General features: G+C 41.5%; 1 protein-coding gene across 1 annotated transcript in view; it reads right to left on the reverse strand.

Moving 5' to 3' along the window:
- Window positions 1–2941: 2941 nt before the first annotated feature.
- usta (uronyl 2-sulfotransferase a) overlaps window positions 2942–19680 on the reverse strand; it is a 114097-nt gene continuing 97358 nt past the window's right edge. Inside the window, exons 4-8 of the mRNA XM_010865707.4 lie at window positions 14337–14416; window positions 13298–13451; window positions 6331–6428; window positions 5105–5262; window positions 2942–4743 (exon numbers count right to left, since the gene is read on the reverse strand). Coding sequence (XP_010864009.1) covers window positions 4445–4743; window positions 5105–5262; window positions 6331–6428; window positions 13298–13451; window positions 14337–14416 — 789 coding nt within the window. The 3' untranslated portion in view covers window positions 2942–4444. The remainder of the gene's footprint in view (window positions 4744–5104; window positions 5263–6330; window positions 6429–13297; window positions 13452–14336; window positions 14417–19680) is intronic.

A 19680-nucleotide genomic window follows, 5' to 3' on the forward strand; every position in this document is an offset into this window, starting at 1 on the left:
TCAATTAACTTGATTGATCCTGCCTCTAAATTACATCTGGGCAGAGACTTTCATCAACATCACAGCATATCTTTTTTGGAGTCATGCATCGTGGGAAAAAACTCTGTGAATGCTGGACCCATCCTTGACATGCTTGTGCCCCAGTTTCTCCACAGGCCTCTTCCATTGCTTGAAGAAAACTAACTTGGTTGTAAGGGCTCCGATCATATACTTTCCATCTCCAAGAGAAGAAAAACTCCCCAACTGGATTCAAGAAAGGAGAATATGGTGGAAGGAACACCATCCTGAAATGTGTGTGATTCTAAAACCACTCTGGCACCAGTGGAATCAATCCACTCTGGCACCAGTGGAATCAAACCACTCTGGCACCAGTGGAATCAAACCACTCTGGCACCAGTGGAATCAAACCACTCTGGCACCAGTGGAATCAAACCACTCTGGCACCAGTGGAATCAAACCACTCTGGCACCAGTGGAATCAAACCACTCTGGCACCAGTGGAATCAAACCACTCTGGCACCAGTGGAATCAATCCACTCTGGCACCAGTGGAATCAAACCACTCTGGCACCAGTGGAATCAAACCACTCTGGCACCAGTGGAATCAAACCACTCTGGCACCAGTGGAATCAAACCACTCTGGCACCAGTGGAATCAAACCACTCTGGCACCAGTGCTGAACGGTGGAGTTGGACATTGTCCCAAACAACTACAAAATTCCGCTCCATTTGCTCCTGAACACCCCGTGGAAAGAGAATTTCATTGAGGAAGTTTAAAAAATGTAGGTGCCTTTCTGTTTTGTATGGCTCCGAGTGTGCCACACCACCAGTGGTAGAGTGATGTTGCCTCCTCGTTGTTCAGGGACATTGACCGTGGCACAATGGCCAATCACATTTATCCCTCTTCTCTTTTTTTTTGTTGTGAAGATTGAAGCCAGGTTCGTCAATATACAGGTACTCATAATGAGTTGCCCTGCTATCCAACTCCAACATTCTCTAGAGTAAAAAGAACACAAGGTACAATACTGTTAGTTTTTTACAGTAATGGCATTGATTGCAAAGTTGATACTACTGTAAACTGTTGCTAAATCTTCCCACTTTGATGCAGCACTTTGCAGAAAGATGCCTGAATCTTTTCACTAAGAGTGGAATAGTATATGGACACATACATAATATCCAGGAAAAAAATAAAATAGTGTTTACAGTAAAAGTGCAGTAATTGGCTTGCATGTACTTGAACAAACTGGAATCGCAACTCCTTCACTCTAACGGAGTTCCTCTCAAAGGGCCCTTTGTATACCTGCTTCATTCGGATGTAATTTTTCCACTTGTGGAGAGACTACATTGGTGAATATTGTGGAATAGTTTATTGTCCTGCATTATTCTTTGCTGAATTTCTTTGAGGCAGGGGGGGTGTTGTTCTGGACCACCATGTCAAAAATTGGCATACTCTTGTTAAATTGAAAACAGTCTTGTTCGTCCACCTGAATGTTCTCGAACTTCACTTCTGAATAATGTTTGGACAGGCTGGGACATTTACAGTACAAAACTAGAACTACATAAAACAAGGCTACATAGACTCTCACTGTAGAAGTAGAATGGTATAGTTACTTACCGCTTTTCCCACTGAAATGTGCAGATAATTGAAGCCACTATGGATCTGTTTATATTGGGCTGAACTCTAGGCCCAACTTCTCTAAAGGAGAGACCATGATTTATGACATGGTCAATAAGGGTGGCTCTGATTTCATTTGAAACATGTCTGTACCTGATCCTTCTACCTCTCCTCTCTCCTCTCACACTTTGTCCTCCCCTTCCTCTCTGTCCATGTCTTCTTATATTTTCTTCTCTTGCTCTTTCCACTATACCAATGCCCTTCAATCTACCCATCTCTTCTCCCTCTACTCCTCCCTCTACTCCATCTTTTCCTCTTCCTACATTCTCAGCTCTTCTTTATTCTTCTCCTACACCCTCAACTCTTGCTCCATCTCTTCATCCTATACTCTACTCCTTTCCTGTCATCTCATTCTACCTCCTCAACTGTTCCTCTCCCTCTGCCCTGTCCACCGCCACTCACTCTTAAACCTCTTCCTTTTCCGCATCTCATTCTTATTTGCTGTTTTTCTTTTCCCCTTTTCTAGTTGTTTTAATTAAGACAGCTGTGTAAACAATTAGGAAATTTGCACTTAACAATATCAATTTGGGGCCGATTGGAAACAAACCATTTGCAACAGAGCATTTAACAAATAACAGAGTTTGTTTGTTGCAGTTACCTGAGTTTGGAGAAATCTGTCAAATCGATTGGGAAAAACTGTAATGACCTAAGGGATTCAGGTACATAGAGGAAGAGTACAAAGCCACCAGGTAGTCGATTGATGATGATGTTATGTTTGATGTATCCCAGCATAGAATTTAAAAGCGGTGAGGACAGGTGAAGAGAGAAAACCTCCACTTTGCGATGAGGAGTCAGGTAAATCAGCGATGAGGAGTCCTGTGCCACCACAACCACCATGACCAGATGCTCTCTGACGTTTAATAGAGAGTAACAGTATTTTCTAGGGTAATCCATGGCTCTGTCAGGGCTAAAAAGTCAAGGGCCTAAAGGCCATAACAGAGAGCGGACTGCATCTCTTTCACATATTCAGAGTGAGGTGAATACATTGTAACCTAATCATCTTGGATTGGATATCAATTGGGTTGCAGTTTATTGTATGACTGATAATTGATAGGGACAACACAAACACGTTTCCTCAAACATGGAATTCTGTTCTAGCAAGCAGAGTGATAATAAAGTAGCAGAACATGTTAGCAGAGCATATTCTGGCAAAGCATGTTTCAGATCTGGAAACATGCTCTGTTTCCCAAGACCAGTGGGAATCTGGAGCACAAACCTGGATTGGATAAGAACTGTATACCACAGAATTACTGACAAACTGGACAGCAATTTTTTAAAGCTTTTTATATATTTTATTTAGGAAGTTTCACTTATCTTCAGATACCAAGAATAGCTTTAAAGCTGTAGGAGTCCCAAAAGTAATTTTTTTTTCAATGATGTAATAAACCTTTTTTTCCTGAGAATCTTGTATGGAATGCAAATGAAAACATAATAAATTAAACTGTCAAAAGGAAAATCCACACTAAAGACGTCGAGACATTATGACTACATCCACACATTATGGGTACATATATTGGACTGGCATGTTTTATGGCATAGGTACTAATTCCAGAAAGAGCACGTAATGTCAATGTTTTGCTCTTGGTGTTAAGTTACTTAAAATGGCCAACACCAAGTGCAACATCATGACTGCACTGTACAATTCTGTAAGACTAGGAGTGAGTATGGGGTTTGGAGAGAGGGAACTCAAAAAACCAAAAAGCATAATTTGTACAAGAATCTGTCTCGAATAAGACCACATGCGGTGTATTGAGACAGTTGATGAATAATCATTTCATTTGGCGAATTTGGGGAAAGCGTTTGATTATAATGTTTGAGCCTAAGCTTTATTTGTATTTATTAGGGCTGTCTGTCCTATGGATATGTCTGAGGACAAACATACCATTTCAAATTTCACTGCCAATGTCATATTTTCTCACAAGTTCCCAAGATATGTCCCAAAATATTTTACTTCTCTTTATACATTGTCAGTTTGACAAATGTTGTTGTCCAAGCCAGTCTTAGACACACATTTGGAATTCTCTGAATTCATAGTTGGGTGCTCTTTTTACATTAGACCCTCTTGTACAATTTTGACATCTGGGAAACTGTCACATTTGGGATAAAACAAGTCAACCCCCCCACAAACACACACACAAACACACTTCCCAAACTAAAGAGTGTTTCTAAACCCACTTGGATAAATTTGGCACTTTAAGGTCACACTTTAAACACAAAGCCCCTAAAACAGGCAGAGAGAGAGAGAGTGAACGGACAGAGATATAAAGAGAGGCGACCGAGGACTCGGGCCAAAAGCCGTCTCATATGACCCGTTCCATTTCATTAGCCTGCCTTCCCTGTTGATGCCCTCTCACACCTCGCTCCTTTGTCTTAGATTTATTTATTTTTTTATCCAAAGCTTTAACTCAATGTTGAAATTATTTCCCGAGTTTTTAGGTCAACATTTCTCTTGTCGTATCTCACCTGGAGATACCTCCAGCAGAAAGGCCTCGAACCAACAAAATGTTATTTTTCATTATTCTAGACAGTCTTTTTTTATTATTTGCACTTCATCCATCAATCCATCCGCCCTCTCCCCAGGTCCTCAGCGGTGAGCAGAGAGTCCGAGACGAACAGAAAACAGAGCCCGTAAAAACACGGGAATTCGGGAACCACACACCCCCAACAAATTGTCTTCCTGGGAATGCTGACAGGGCATATTTCCCTTACCACCTTCTAATGTCGCATGCTGCCAAATGGCTGCCGTTAAGATCCTCAGTTGCGCGAGGGTGGTCAGGGCTGGACGAACCAGCTGTTGGCATCCTCCAAGTCGGCCTCCACCTCCAGCTCCTCCTCTTCGTCCAGGGGCTCTGGGGTTCGGAGGGCCAGCTCTTTTAGGAAGGAAGCCTGGTGGGCTGGGGGCTGGGAGACTGACTTGAGACCAATCTTTTTCTTCATCAGGTGGAACTGGTCTCGGATGAAGTTGTAGAAGTCGTATTCGTAGCTCATGCGGTGGTACAGAACCTGAAGGGCCTCCAGAGTGGGCGTGTGCTTACGGACCGTGCCGGTCATGTTCCCCACCTTCCTGTAATCTGCGGAAAAATAAATGGTCCAGGGAGAGAAGAGAAGATACGTTTCCCATCAAGTTACTTTAAGGTCTGCATTTGGGGCCCCGACCTGAAAACATCCAACTTCATTCAACTGTCCTATTACAACACATTTTGCTATGGTGCAGATACTTTTTTTTTGTTTTATATTGCCATTATACACATTTTGTCATGAGGGCAATGACCATTTCTCAGTTGCCTTTCCTCGCTTTCTCTCTTTGAATGATTAAGTAATTAGTTATCGACAAATGTCGGTGCTGGAAGGATGACAATTAATATAATAAACATCACAAGCTTTAGTTCATGGCAATAGTGGCATATCTATACAGGCCAGGGCTTGCTGTACCTGGGCTCTTGTAGATGTTGAGAACGTCAGTAAAGTAGTGAGGTAACAGTCGCTCTAGAAGGAGCAACACATCTTCCAGTTCTTCTAGGATCCCCACTATAAGGTAGTTTTCTAGAACGTTCTGTTTGGCCCTCTCTAGAGCCCATTCTCCTGGCTCCCTGAAACACACAATACATCAGATGAATATATCTGTTACAGTTAGGTCCAGAAATATTTGGACACTGACATCATTTTCATAACTGTGGCTCTGTATGCCAACACAATGAATTTGAAATGAAACAACCGAGATGCAATTGAAGTGCAGACTTTCAGCTTTAATGCAAGCGGCTGAACAAAAATATTGTATGAAACATTTAGGAATTGCAACCACTTTCATACACAGTCCCCTTATTTCAGGGGCTCAAATGTAACTGAAGAAATTAACACAATCATAAATAAAATGTTCATGTAATACTTTGTCGAGAATCATTTGCAGGCAATGACTGCTTGAAGTCTGGAACACATGGACATCACCAAATGTTGGGTTTCCTCTTTTGTGATGCTTTGCCAGGCCTTTACTCCAGCTGTCTTCAGTTGTTTGTTCGTGGGTCTTTCTGCCTTAAGTTTTGTCTTCAGCAAGTGAAATGCATGCTCGATCGAGTTGAGATCAGGTGACTGACTCGGCCATTGCAGAATATTCCACTTCTTTCCTCCTCTGATGGACTTTTTTTTGCAGCCTATGGATGGCCTGTTTCACTTGCATTGAGAGCTCATTTGACTGCATGTTGTGGGTTCACAGCAACAGCTTCCTAATGTGAATACCACACCAGCAATCAACTTTAGACCATTTACCTGCTTAATTGAGGAAGAAATAACGAAGGAATAGCCCACACCTGTCCATGAAACAGCTTTTGAGTCAATTACTTTTGGTCCCTTGAAAAAGAGGGGGCTACATATTAAAGAGCTGTAATTCCTAAACCCTTCCTCCCATTTGGATGTAAATACCTCATATTAAAACTGAGAGACTGCACCTTAAGCCCATATTCATTATTTAACTGTAACTTGAATATATTTTGGTAAACAGACAAAATAACAAATGTGTGTCAGTGTCCAATTAATTCAGGACTTCACTGTAAATCCTGATTAAGTACTGCTAGTTTAAAATGTATTAACACATTTAGAAGTATTACTTTACAAGTATTACTACATTCCTTTGAGATTAATTTGTTGCAATATAGTCAATTTACCTGCACTGGGGGTGCTGTCCACAAAAATACGGGATAATGTAGAATAGTCTGGGGTTTGAGCATTCTGGGTAATTCTCCAAGATGCACACATTGATATCCTAGACAAAAGGGAGACAAAAATGAACCCTGGTAGAATCAAAAACACAGTCAATAACAAAACATTACCTTCAGGTTGACAATAACTTTTCTGCAAGAATGATGTTACATGAAAACAGGGTTTTCCTTTTACATTACTGACTCTAGGGGGAGCTCTTTACTAAGGCTTCACTTCTACCACATGTACTGCATTTCTCAAGGTTGTTGTTTGTAAACAAATCCATTAGCTACAAACCAGTTCTGGAAAGCATTAATTATTAACAACCTTTTATAACTCTAGACAATGTATTAAATTATCTTCTGGAAAAATAGTATGTTCCTTACTGGGAGGATTATTTGCATTTCCAAATAGTTTTCACCAGAGAGCAACTTGCTACACAATATTACAATATTGTATCTCCTGTTACTTTGAAAGCAAAATTAAGAAGTTAATGCTACCATTATCTGTCCAAAAATAGTAGTGGACCGGCCAAACAGAAAGAAGTGGCACATTTTGGTTTTTTATAGACTTTTTATCCAAAGCAAGGCCAAGCGTTCAATAAGCACAATTATTTGAAAGGGCAACCTTTGGTCTCTGCTAGCCACATAACATTAGCAATGCTACTAACATCCCAATCCAATTATTTTCTTTCCCTCATGCCAAAATGTCCCCACCACCTCAGTGAAAAATAAATAAACCAGTGTCCTAGGCCAGGAGCCCCTACAACAGAGCTGGAAAACACTACACCCCTCTGTTTAACCAGTGGGCCGAATGAGGGAGGTTCACTGTGACCAAATTAAAAGAAGAAAGTGAGCAATTAAAAACACATAAAGGCATGAAGTCAGCCAGTAATCTGTCTCTCTGGCACTAACTCAAGAGTCAAATCCATGTCAAGTGACGTGAGCTTTATAGACGGCAACGAGGCCTTGGAAAATACTCAAAAACACATAAAAGACACACATGCACACACATAATGTCTCACAGCAGAAACAGGTACCAGTCTGTAAGGAAAAAAAACAGGAGGTATTGATGGTGTACTGTTGTTTAAATGCTGACAGGTGTAGTGTTTCCATGCTGACAGGTGAGAATGTCCTCAGCTTTACTTGGAAAAGGCATTTTTGGACAGTGCCAGCCTAGACACCACAGCACCAAGGTTACGCTAAGCCATGGAAACCAAGGGAGCCAGAGGGCCAGGCCTTGCATTTCCCGGAACCCAGAAAGATAGCCCGGACCTACTCTGAAAGGTGTGGGGCCAGGTGTGTAGGAGCTAGGGACTTGGTAAATGGATTTAAAAGAGCCCCACACTGAGAAGCACATTAAAACCACACTATACAGTAAAAAATGCATGTCCAGTTTTTTTGTTTATTGTAAAGTTTTTCCCTTTCTCTGTCTCAGCCAGATCCTTTAAACATATAACGAATATCAGTCCATGTTATGCCAGTCAAAGAAATCTGAGCTGAGACTCGCAGGGAAGCACTACCCTACACACACACACACACACACACACACACACACACACACACACACACAACATGAAAGAAATCCCCTTTCATCTGAGAAGTCCCACTTTCCAAACCAGTGATTGAGTAACAGGACAAAATAAGAGGGCCAACAGATTTCAGAAAAATCAGAGCATCCCCTTCCCCGATTGACCTGCTGCCCACCAGAACCCTGACCCTCAGTAGGACTGGGATGCGTGGGGAGATATCTGATACGAGGTCACTTTTGGGTGTTCATGGGACCGTTGTTCCCCTTAAAACCCCCAGCTGGCTGGGTTCAGCGGTGTGACACTGGGACTCCTGCTTGGGTAGTGCAGGAAATATGCAAGAGAGGTGGCGCACATGAGACAAACACACATTAGCTTTGAGATGGGTCTTAAGAAAACCATTTACCTGCTGCCATTCACATTTACCTGCTGCCCTCAATTTCTCCACCACTAGAACAGCGAATTTCTGCACGAACAGTGCGGTCAACACAACATGAGATATGTACACCTGTCTTTTGGCGTTTTTGTAGACGAGGATGTAAACCCTATACTGCCCACAAGGAGGACATAATCCTCTCTGGCTGACTGTGATTCTCAAACCAGCCCCATCGCCTCTACAGACAAGCCGAAGAGGCCCTCCACTGTCATGTGTTGCTGATGAAACTAAGAGTGTGACTTTCAGTGAGAGGGGCACAGGGATCTATGAACTAAGTACACACTTGTGACTTGAATTATAAAATTCATGGACCACTGAAACGATTAAACCTTCGCAAATGACTCACTTGAATATATGACTCACTTGAATATCAGAAATAGGGACCGTCTGTCTCTTTGACCGACTGGCCCCAAAATCAGCGAGACACAATATTTTTCAGACATTTAAATTAAAGATCAGTTCAAGCTAAAATAATGAGTGCCCAATAAATCACATCTTGCAGAGTGCTTTTCAAACAGATTCGCCTCTGAACCGTCTCTCAGATCTGTTGCTCTGAATTTGGACTAAGAACAGACATGTTTACCAAAAAACAGAAACCAGAACAACTGGAAGAGGCTTTAATTGGTAGAGCATGACACTTCCATACATTCCATTCAACACAAAAGGAAGCTTCAAAGTGTATGCAGTCATTTAACTGTGGGTCAAATTGGATAAGAGTATCTGCTAAACATTTACATCTATTGTTAATGCTTCAAAGGCACCCCAAGAACCAAAGAGAGAACCCTGGTATCATCCTATGGCTAAAAGCACATCCGCTTCTTTACTCTTTTCTCTCATTTTAAAACTAAAGGAATAGATTTGATAATTCTAATCTCTGATTCAATGTTTCTAAGAAATGGCCTATGAAAATGCTAGGGACAGAAAATATAAAGACTTCTAACAAATGTGTGTCGCAATTCAAAAACCCTTTTCTTCCTTCCATGACGGCAGTCAAAAAGCCAATAATTCTTCAAACATTTCTGGGAAGCAGCGGTAATGTGAGTGCAGAGGGTGAGAGAGAACGGACAGGAAATGACTCGTTCGACACATGCCCAACATGTTTCTTCTAGTCTGTAAATTATAGTATTGTTTCTGAGAAAAAATTAGCAATGCATGCTTCAGCAAGAAATCCGCTGGGTACCTGCCAGGACATCCTGTCTGAAGAGTGTGTTTCATCAGAGTTAACCAGGTTAAGGAGGGGCATTGTAGTCTAGGCATGCTCTGCCACAGTTAGTGAGTGCTCTGTCAGTAACACCATTCTCCCTCAACAGGTCCGTCTGACTACAAATTACAAAAGGGGTCAAGGGGCGGCAGGGTGACCTAGTGGTTAGAGCATTCCCCAAATCAGTCTTTCTGACAAACAGCAAGGCCTTTAACTCAAACTGCCCCTTGGGCGCTCATCGTGTCAACTCACTTCTACTCACCAATTCGAGGTTTAGTAAAATACAGAAGACAAATCTCCATCTCAACTTGTGTACAAAGGGACACATATTCCCTTTTGCCTGATAACTCGCTGCCAAAGCACATTTGAGTGCATATGTGTTCACATGACTGTATCATAGAGAGGGTGAGCACATTTTAGAATGACCACGTGTGTGTGCGCGTGTGGTCCTTGGAAAATGTAAGAAGCCTACCACAGGAATGTCTGAACGTCTGCATTATTGGAGCCGAGATCTGGGCGAGGAAAACGACAGTGTCCTTTCACTGACACCTAAAGTGAATGCAGAGTGTGGCTATGAGCACGGACCTGTTGGTTTAATCAACCCCAGTTTGGTCTGCTGTCCAGCAGGGGGAGACAGATGAAAGACCCATCTATGGCTTAGACAAGTATTTCTCAACACTGCTCCTGGGCGCCCCCCTGCCATGTATGTTTTAGATCTCTCCCTGCTCTGTCACACCTGATTCAAATGATCAGCTCATTATCAAGGCCTTCATGAGCTACATCAGGTATGTTAGGACAGGGAGAGATCTAAAACATGCAGGGCGGGGGGGGGGGTCTAGGAGCAGGGTTGAGAAACACTGGCTTAAAACATGGCCAAAGAAGCACCTAACCACACACATAGACAGACCATGCGGCCAGGCTAGCACAGTGACAGAGCCTCTTTTTCTGTGAAAGTGGGCCCCTTGTGATGAACATTTGAATAAGCCATTGGGTCCGATGGGACGCTGAGCAGAACCTAATAACCCACAGTTAGACTCCAGCCACCATGTCACCTCACTGACTGTGAGCGTCTGCAGGCTCCAGGTGTTTTATGATGGCTGTGAGGGCCTGTGACAGCTAGATGACGTCTCGCTGTCACAGGGTTAATGTGCTGGTACGTTTGCTGGATTGGAAAAGCGATAGGGAGAATGCCCATTGAAGGTTAACTGACACCATCTCCACACAGAGAATATCTAAACCCACCGCCAATGACAACATGTCTGAACTTCACTCCAACTGGGATCTCTATAAATCACCAAGAGGAAAATGAAAGCAGTCATTGCATTTAGACAAGCATGACACATCAAATATCCGAGCAACCAGTAGCTGCCTGCATGGGCAAACATGGTGGACTGCCTGGCAGAAATCAGGTCTCTAACTAGCTGTCTGATGTGGTCCGGCTAAGTCTGTAATTTGGTTTTGGGTTGTTCTGGGTTGAGAGTAGGGTTGCAAATGTTAAGGCTTTTGCTTAATCAACGGTCAACATCATAAAAGATCAATCAATCGATGAATCTTATAAAAAAATAATATATATACATATTTGACACCATGTAGATAACCAAGTAATCAGAAAAGTAGCGCAACGCTCTTATACCTCCTTACTGGATTAAAAACGGAAACAGTATATTTTAAAAAAGTTCATTGGATTCCAGTATTTTCACTCTTTTTTAGGGGGGTCACATTGACCTGTCTGTAATGATGGGGGGGGGGGGTCATGACCCCCTGGCCCCTCTAATTCTACAGCCCTGTTTGCATCATATCTTTCTCTATTACCTGGCAAATCTTTTGTGCTATCCTCTGCCCGTTGATTACAGTTATTTCTAGCGAACCTCGATGTAGTGGTCATTTGAGAGGACGATGTTTGTCAAGTTATACATCTTAGGCCTAGTCCTTGTGTTATTTTAACACACAGTATTTGCAGTAAACATGATCATTTTTTAAATCAAAATGTTCACAAGCCACACTTATTAATGCTGCCTTAATCTTTCATTGGATTATATCGCTGTAGATTATTCAGAGGGTTCTCTGCCCAACTTGTTACTTTGTGTTATCAATTAATACTAAATCAAATACATGGCCTTTGATCAAATTCAACAATTAATCTTTAATGAATCATTAACATCCCTAGTTGAGAGCAAGGGAATGATGACCAAATGGGTAAAAAGGAGGGATGGATGGCAACAGGCAAACAATTATTCATTCTTAACTGTGCCATAATATGTCATAACCGGTCACAAGAACTGATACTTCGGTAGCAAATCAATGCCAAAATAGTGAAAACATGACATACTGGTTTTTGTACAGTAACGTAGGTACCAGGGATCCAACACTTGACAGATGGTGTTAAGAGTAGAGGCAGCTCTGCCTCGTTGCGCTCGAGGCGGATGATCTGGGAGTAAGACATTTGCAAAGAATACTTTGCAAGGAGGTGCCTTCAAACTTTCGAGACTAAAGAAGAAAACACTTCCAACTTAGCAAAGCACCTTGAAGACAGACATGCAGATTTATTTAAATCATTCAAGGTGAGCGAGTTTCAATTCATGTTACATTAAGAACGTATCCCAAGTAATATCCTTGTTATACTCTTATCCTGAAATATACGCTACCATTATCTGTGTTTGAAACAGCTGGCATTGCTATGTAGTCTAGCCAACTATGTTTCATACGACGTTTGCAATGGCTTAACCTCTTAAACCAGGCCTAGAATGTCGCTAGGAGGCCAAGGAGGCCAGTCGAGATTGGAGGTGTGGCCTTGCGAGACTAGCAATGGCTATTGGCTACCATAATGTAACCATAATGTAACCATAGCTCGTAGTAGTAGGCTACCGTCCTTACCATTCAGTCTGTCATCTGTCAACAGAATATAACGTTAGCGTTTGAAATGAATATTTCCGGACTCTGTCACCATGACAGTAAATTTAAACTAGTGCTTGCACTCTGGTGTGTGTGTGTTAGCCTCTGCTGTTTTCTTAAGCACATGGGACTTATTGTTTTGTTTGAGTATTTTTTACTGTGGTATTGAATTGGGTATTTAGAATTGAGGACTTTTACTGGTATTGGTATCTACACCATTTCTGGTATCGTGATATCCCTAACCTGGTGCATATAAGAATTAAACCTGTTGTTTGTGTTGTTGACCTGTTCCTCTTTCATTGGTTCCCTCAATGCACTACCATACGCCTGTAACCGACACTGCAAGCTTTGCCGCCTGACTCATTTGCTGAAGAGATAACGTTTGACATTGAAGTAATGAAATCAGGGGAACCTCAGGCTTTCTGGCCTGGTCAAAAGCATTACACATTTTGTAGAATTGAATCCCTGCAGTTGAAAACTGTATAATTCAGATGACTGAGCTGTTGAGTTCAGTTTCCTTTTGGTGTATGTTCTAGAATGAGACGTGTAGCATTCCTCAACACATTTAAAATAGGCCTACAAAACATGTGCATAATTGCCAGGAGAATCATGGAAGCATTACACAGCCTGACTTAAAAACAGATGCGAGATATGGAATATGTATGTACAAGCCAGTAACTCTGTCATACAGGCACGGTTAATGTTGAACTCAAAATGATGCTGAACTTCATTCATATTCTGAACCATTAGCCTTCATTCCTTTGCACTGATGCTGCTAACAGCACAAATACCTGGCGAGCCAGGCCCTGATCTACGAGCCCTGACATGAAGGACAGAAATAAAGAGGTGACAGTCTCAATAAATAAGTAGTCTTACCAGGTATCTCTCGTCGTCCTTCATCCCCGGTGTTCGGATGAGGTGGTTCTGCTCCCCCCTCCAGTCTCCAAAACGTCGGAAGAAGTAATTGGAAAGGAAGCGGTTAATGGGGTCCCTTATAATGTTGATGTAGACGGGCTGCTCTATCCTGAACCTGGAAGACACATTATCTATTATTTTCCAACGCTCTCCCTCATCAGTTTTTTTGTACAATAAAAATAAGAAACAAATTCAACTTGTATTGCCTTGAAACTGATTGCAAATATGTATGGGCTCATCATTATTTCATGCTCATCATTTTCTGACATGTGCACGCAATATGATGACATAACTTACATACTGGAGCCTATTAATATTGCACGTTTGGAGTGTTTGCATGTGTGTGCTTGTGACCACGTTACATAAGAAATTAGCATGTAATTCAATGCATTTCTTAATTTTTTGTGTTTAAACAAATGACTAATGGTAATTAGACCTCTGCGTTTTCATGGCTCTCTCTAAGTTGCACATTACATGCATTAGGCATTGTGAATGTGACAGAGAGCTATATTTCTGTTGAAACAGTTTTCAATAGCCTAGTAGGTCCTTGACGTCAAGTCACATTGCCATACCTTGGCTTTTGTTGAAGTAACGCCCCAGAATGTATAGTGGTAGTGGTTCATATATGGGTGTGGTTAATACTCTGGTTTGTATACACACAAAGCTATGAAATGAATGGTGCGGTATACACAAGGAATTATTAACGTGGAATCCTTCCGGTCAACTAATCATCATGTCCACACCTTTTTCAGAGTGACGAATAGTCCAGACCGAGTTGATACAGAGATGGACAGCCGACTTACATTGACATTGATCAAGATAAAACACAAAATATTCTCTCTTGACAATCATCAGTCAAGGCATTTGTGAAAATGTCAATTATAAGGGTGCTTTTGATTAGAACTTTGCTCCAAATGTAAATGCTGTGTGTGCCACTGACATCTTGTCATCCCTGGATGGATGGTTAGTGGTTGTACATGCAGTGCTCCATTGTAATTACCTTGTGAAGTTGAGGAAGTGGACATGCCTAGTGTACAGGAAGGGCTGAGGCATGTTGCTGATGTTCCTCATAAGGTCCACCTGAAATACACATCAACCTTTAGTGATTGACAGCTTTTCTCTCTAGGATGGAACCAGAACCAAACACTGAGTATGCCCTTGTGTATTTCTATTGGCGATGATGGAATATCTGTCATTAATTCCACATTGATTATTCTAGAGACACCCGTACCACAGCCAGAATTTCATATCATGCAGGCTGGACAGAAATCCCTGATCCCTTAAAATTCCAATATTAGATTAACAAGAGAATTTAAATTAAACCACACTTTATGTTAGCTATCAGTAGGGTTGTCTGAATAATAAACATTACCCAAAAACTCATTCTGTGAATCCCTGGGAGGAGAAAATTGATCGGAACAACGGCACGTTTGTTGTACTGTTCATAACCATAATCTCAAGAATCAACATTCCGAGTACTATCTTTCATGTCCTAGCCTGGGGGAGCGAGAGACCTTTACCCCTGACGCCCCCTTCAGGCAATGCTCAAACCCTACACCACTACCTGAGTGTGTCTTGGCCATCCCACACACACACATACATTCAATAGGAGGGCAGCTCCTGCTTAACCCAGTGAAAACCTTTTTTGTTTCTTTAACCTTAACTTTCTAGAGAGTATAGAAATAATTATCATGTTGATATTGACTTTGGTATTATTTTCCCGATTTTATGCTACCTAGGCACAAATTTCACTTGTTGCTTACAAACATACAACTCATAACTTGATGCAGAAAAAAACCCTCATTAACACACCATATGCTGTTATCATATATTTGCATTATGTAACATCACATGAATTTGATGTTTTGGGTGGATTATCGCTTTAAGGTGAATTCATTAACTGTAAGTTGAACTCAACCCTGCCCCTTTGGGGGAGGAAGTGTGACCAGGGAACAATTGGGGCAAGAACAAACAACCCTTTGGCAACTACTGTGCTCTGACCCCATCATAACTTTGGATGACATCACAGACATTAGGCCATGCTATCTAGTGTGAATTCTTATCAAATCCCTTGTTAGTGTTATGGGTTATAGAACTACAAAATAAATACTAGCTGTACATCTTTCGTTGCATCTTTGGTCTCACTGTATGTTGAGATGGAATATGAGTGTTTACAATAACGTTGGATCTTTGGTCTCACTGTATGTTGAGATGGAATATGAGTGTTTACAATAACGTTGGATCTTTGGTCTCACTGTATGTTGAGATGGAATATGAGTGTTTACAATAACGTTGGATCTTTGGTCTCACTGTATGTTGAGATGGAATTAAAGTGTTTACAATAACGTTGCATCTTTGGTCTCACTGTATGTTGAGATGGAATTGGAGTGTTTACAATAAGCTCTGATATCAACATTTTTAAGCACACAAACTAACCATCTGAGGCTCCAGTCACATGAGCTTGGCTGCCAATTCTGTCTTAACCCAGTACATTTCCACTTTCTACTCTCTCTTTCTTGCCCCCCCGTATTCCTAGAGCTGGAGATGGCTAACGTTATTCATTCATCAAAAGCTTGCCTGAAATATGAGTATGCACGTTGCAGTTCTGGCACACACACACAATCTGACATAGCTGTTTTCAAATAATTTGTTTAATAGCTGGGTTTTACTTTGTTCAACAGCACACAGTGGCAACCATACTGCAATGTTGGATTGGTATCTCTAGCTTGAACGGTACTGATTTAGGGTTAATTAATGCTAATTACGGCAATCACAAGGCTCTAAAGCGGCTAAAATAATTTGAATAATAATAATAAGACTATGACAGAAATCTTTAGTTGTGCTTTGCCTTTGGCAAGCACACCTAATAAGAGTTTAAGAGAACAGAGTCGTGTTTTGCATTTGGCAAGCACACCTAATAAGCTTAGTTCTGCTAAAATGAATCCAGACTAATTAGTGGGAAAGGTTATACCCCTTTACCTTTGAAGGCCTCTTGGATGGGCTCAGCAGACGACTGACCTAGTCTAAACAGACAGAACGCTACTCCATACAGCCTTTGACACCCCATTCCCTTCAAACCTTTTCCACCCCGCCGCTCCACACCAGCATCTTTCCACCTCACCCAAAATTATGGATTGTATATTATTTTTTTAATACTTCATTTGGAGAACATCTAATCCCAGCATTATGTTGACATTGGTTTTAAAAACTCAGCCCGATAACCCACATTTGTTACTTTCCGGGTAGTGTAAACCAATAAAATCTATTTTAAACAACTTCGAAGCCGGGTAAATCCATGGGGCTAGAATTCATGTACACGAGGTACGCTGAATTTGTCTGCTTTCAAACATCTTTGTTGACAGATGGAATCCAGCATCACAGAGCAACACAGAAACTCAAAGAAAAGGTGGGTTGCCATTACTGAGCACACGGAAAGAGACTTCACACCCTTTGGGCCTGTGACCACGCTTAGAGAGCAAGACAGACAGGTCACTATGCAGTATCACTATGCAGTGTCACTATGCAGTGTCACTATGCAGTATCACTATGCAGTGTCACTATGCAGTGTGCGCTCTAGAGGCTAGTGGACACTGGTTACCCTGGCTGAGAGCATTGGTTCTGGGCAAATGCATTAGCAGGCCGCAGGCTGAGCCAATGGATAATGGTCCAAATCTCCAATCCCCAGCCAGAATGGAGCTATTAAGCTATTTAACTTAGAGTGCATCTGGATCTGCATAAGTGAACCCATAGAAGCACACAGGTATGCATGCACACACACACACACACACACACACACAGACATTAACTCTGAGGCCGTGTTAGTGGACCCAGTCTCTTTCTCTATCCCAATGGCTTCATGATTCAGTGGGTTTCAGACACTGTGTACTGCCAAGACTTTAGGGTTGAAGAATTACCTATTTTAATATTAGCTAAATATTATAGTATTTACATACGAGGGGTCAGTAACAGCTTTGCAATATTTTGCATCTTCTGATGACTAAAATGCAGAAATAGAGGTCTATCTTTCAGAACAGATTTACCAGTGCGCTTCAAAACGGATGGAAAGGTCCTATGAGGATATGAAACAATACACCATCAATCACAGACTGGTTTCTGATTGCGGGAAGTGTAATTTATAAAAGTGCATTTCAGGGCATATTTCATTGGTCTGGTATAGATGGAGGATGCCCAAAAGGGGTCCAACCACGAGACAGGTGGTCCTCGTTAACTCAGTTCAGTACAGTCAGCTATCCAGGGTTCTTTTGCCACAAAGTCACAAGATGTGGCTCAACCCCACCCATTTCTACAAATGCTCTTCTTAAAATGGGCTTTTAAGCCTCATTCTAACCTTAAACCTTAACCTCACCACTAAAGGTTAAAAATGCCTAAACCCTTAAATTGAAGGGCCAATCAGCAGCTGAAATAATAACAAAGTGGTCTCCACCACTGTTTTGGTTAGAAACTGAGGGAGTAGCCTGAAGAAATGCAATGACTCTATGGATGCCATGACCGACCATGCATTTAACAAAATGATAGTTTTAACCATGTTTTGAGGATAGACAGCTATAGAGTAAAAAAATTATGTTTGGTGCAGTGGGGTAGGACATTTAAACTAAGACATTTAAACTAGCATGTATACATCATTAAGTTGAAAATAAATCATATTGAAGCATTTTTTATTCATTCATTGACATTTTAGCAATTGCTGATTGATTTCTCTTTTATTTAGAACAAAAAAGCAAATTTTGAACTCTGAACCTGTAGACAATTTATGACAATACAACCTACTGAAATGGAAGCATTCTAATTCAAAACGTCACAAAAACACCAACATGCGAACATGAAAAGCAGACATTGCTCTAGTTTCTCATACAAGCCCTCAGAGGTTTTCCACCACTCCTGCACTGCCTTGTTATCCATCTGTCTTTTGTGCAAATAAATAAAACTAAATCTAAACGGGAGAAGAACAGGAACAGATATGGAGAGAAAATAAGTGAAAAAAAGAAATACACTATCTTTCAGATTGACTGATATTCAGTAATGTTTAAATGTATGTCTTGGCATTTCACCTGGCACAGCTAGGCATTTCCACATGTCTCTACAAAATGGGCCATTAGACACTTTAGACACATGTAGCACTTCCTTTATAAATATGAAGTTAATTTCTTTAGGATGCTCTAAAGTCTCATGCTAATACATACTGTACATCCCAGTATATCCCACTGTATGATATATTTCCATACACACTTGAGGGGGAGCAAAGGGAGGTGATAAGACAAAGCAGTCTTTGGATGCTCCATGGAACACCTTAGTAGTGATACACACTCAGGCTTGTTTGGATAGAGTGGGCCTACTGGTAAGGCAGGCAACTGTGGACCTAGTGGGAAGGTAGGCCTTAGTAGTGATACACACTCAGGCTTGTTTGGATAGAGTGGGCTTACTGGTAAGGCAGGTAACTGTGGACCTAGTGGGAAGGTAGGCCTTAGTAGTGATACACACTCAGGCTTGTTTGGATAGAGTGGACCTACTGGTAAGGCAGGTAACTGTGGACCTAGTGGGAAGGTAGGCCTTAGTAGTGATACACACTCAGGCTTGTTTGGATAGAGTGGGCCTACTGGTAAGGCAGGTAACTGTGGACCTAGTGGGAAGGTAGGCCTTAGTAGTGATACACACTCAGGCTTGTTTGGATAGAGTGGGCCTACTGGTAAGGCAGGTAACTGTGGACTAAACTCTTGACTTCCAGGAGGGCCGTAAAACTACTTTACTAATGGAGAGACAAAAAACTCTGCCTAACGTGGGCTCAGTAAATATTTGGCCAGCCCAAAACGCAGGAAACCTGCAATATCTATACCTACAGTACACTCTGCCAGGTGAGTCCTCATAGTCCCTGAGCAGCTCCTAACTTCCTGACCACTTCCTAAACACTGAGTTCGCCCAGAGTAGGGCTGGTGGATGGCGCAAAGAGAGAGGTATGTAAGGCCTTACAGCTCATCATCCATCTGGAAGCGGTGACTTTGTGTGTCCTGTGGTTGGTGAGAATCCCTTACAGATTAGAAAGCAAGATAAAGTTGTTGAGGCACAAAAATAAAACATGTTTTTTGGTACAGGTCAGACACCGGCGATACCAAGCACTGTGTAAAAACAGCTAGCTGGAAATGTCTGGGAGATTGGCTGTGATGGCCATCACTTGCTAGACTCAAAATATTGCTATAAAGATAAAGGGAAATACTATTACATTGTTTTATTATTAAAATGTTTTTCATTTTGGTGTAGTATAAGCCCATTTGGATTTCCAGCCAGTTCTGCAGTGTTCATCTTTTCTTTTGTGCAATGAAATAAAACTA

Source organism: Esox lucius, chromosome 18 (assembly GCF_011004845.1).
Source record: "Esox lucius isolate fEsoLuc1 chromosome 18, fEsoLuc1.pri, whole genome shotgun sequence".
Lineage (NCBI taxonomy): Eukaryota > Metazoa > Chordata > Actinopteri > Esociformes > Esocidae > Esox > Esox lucius.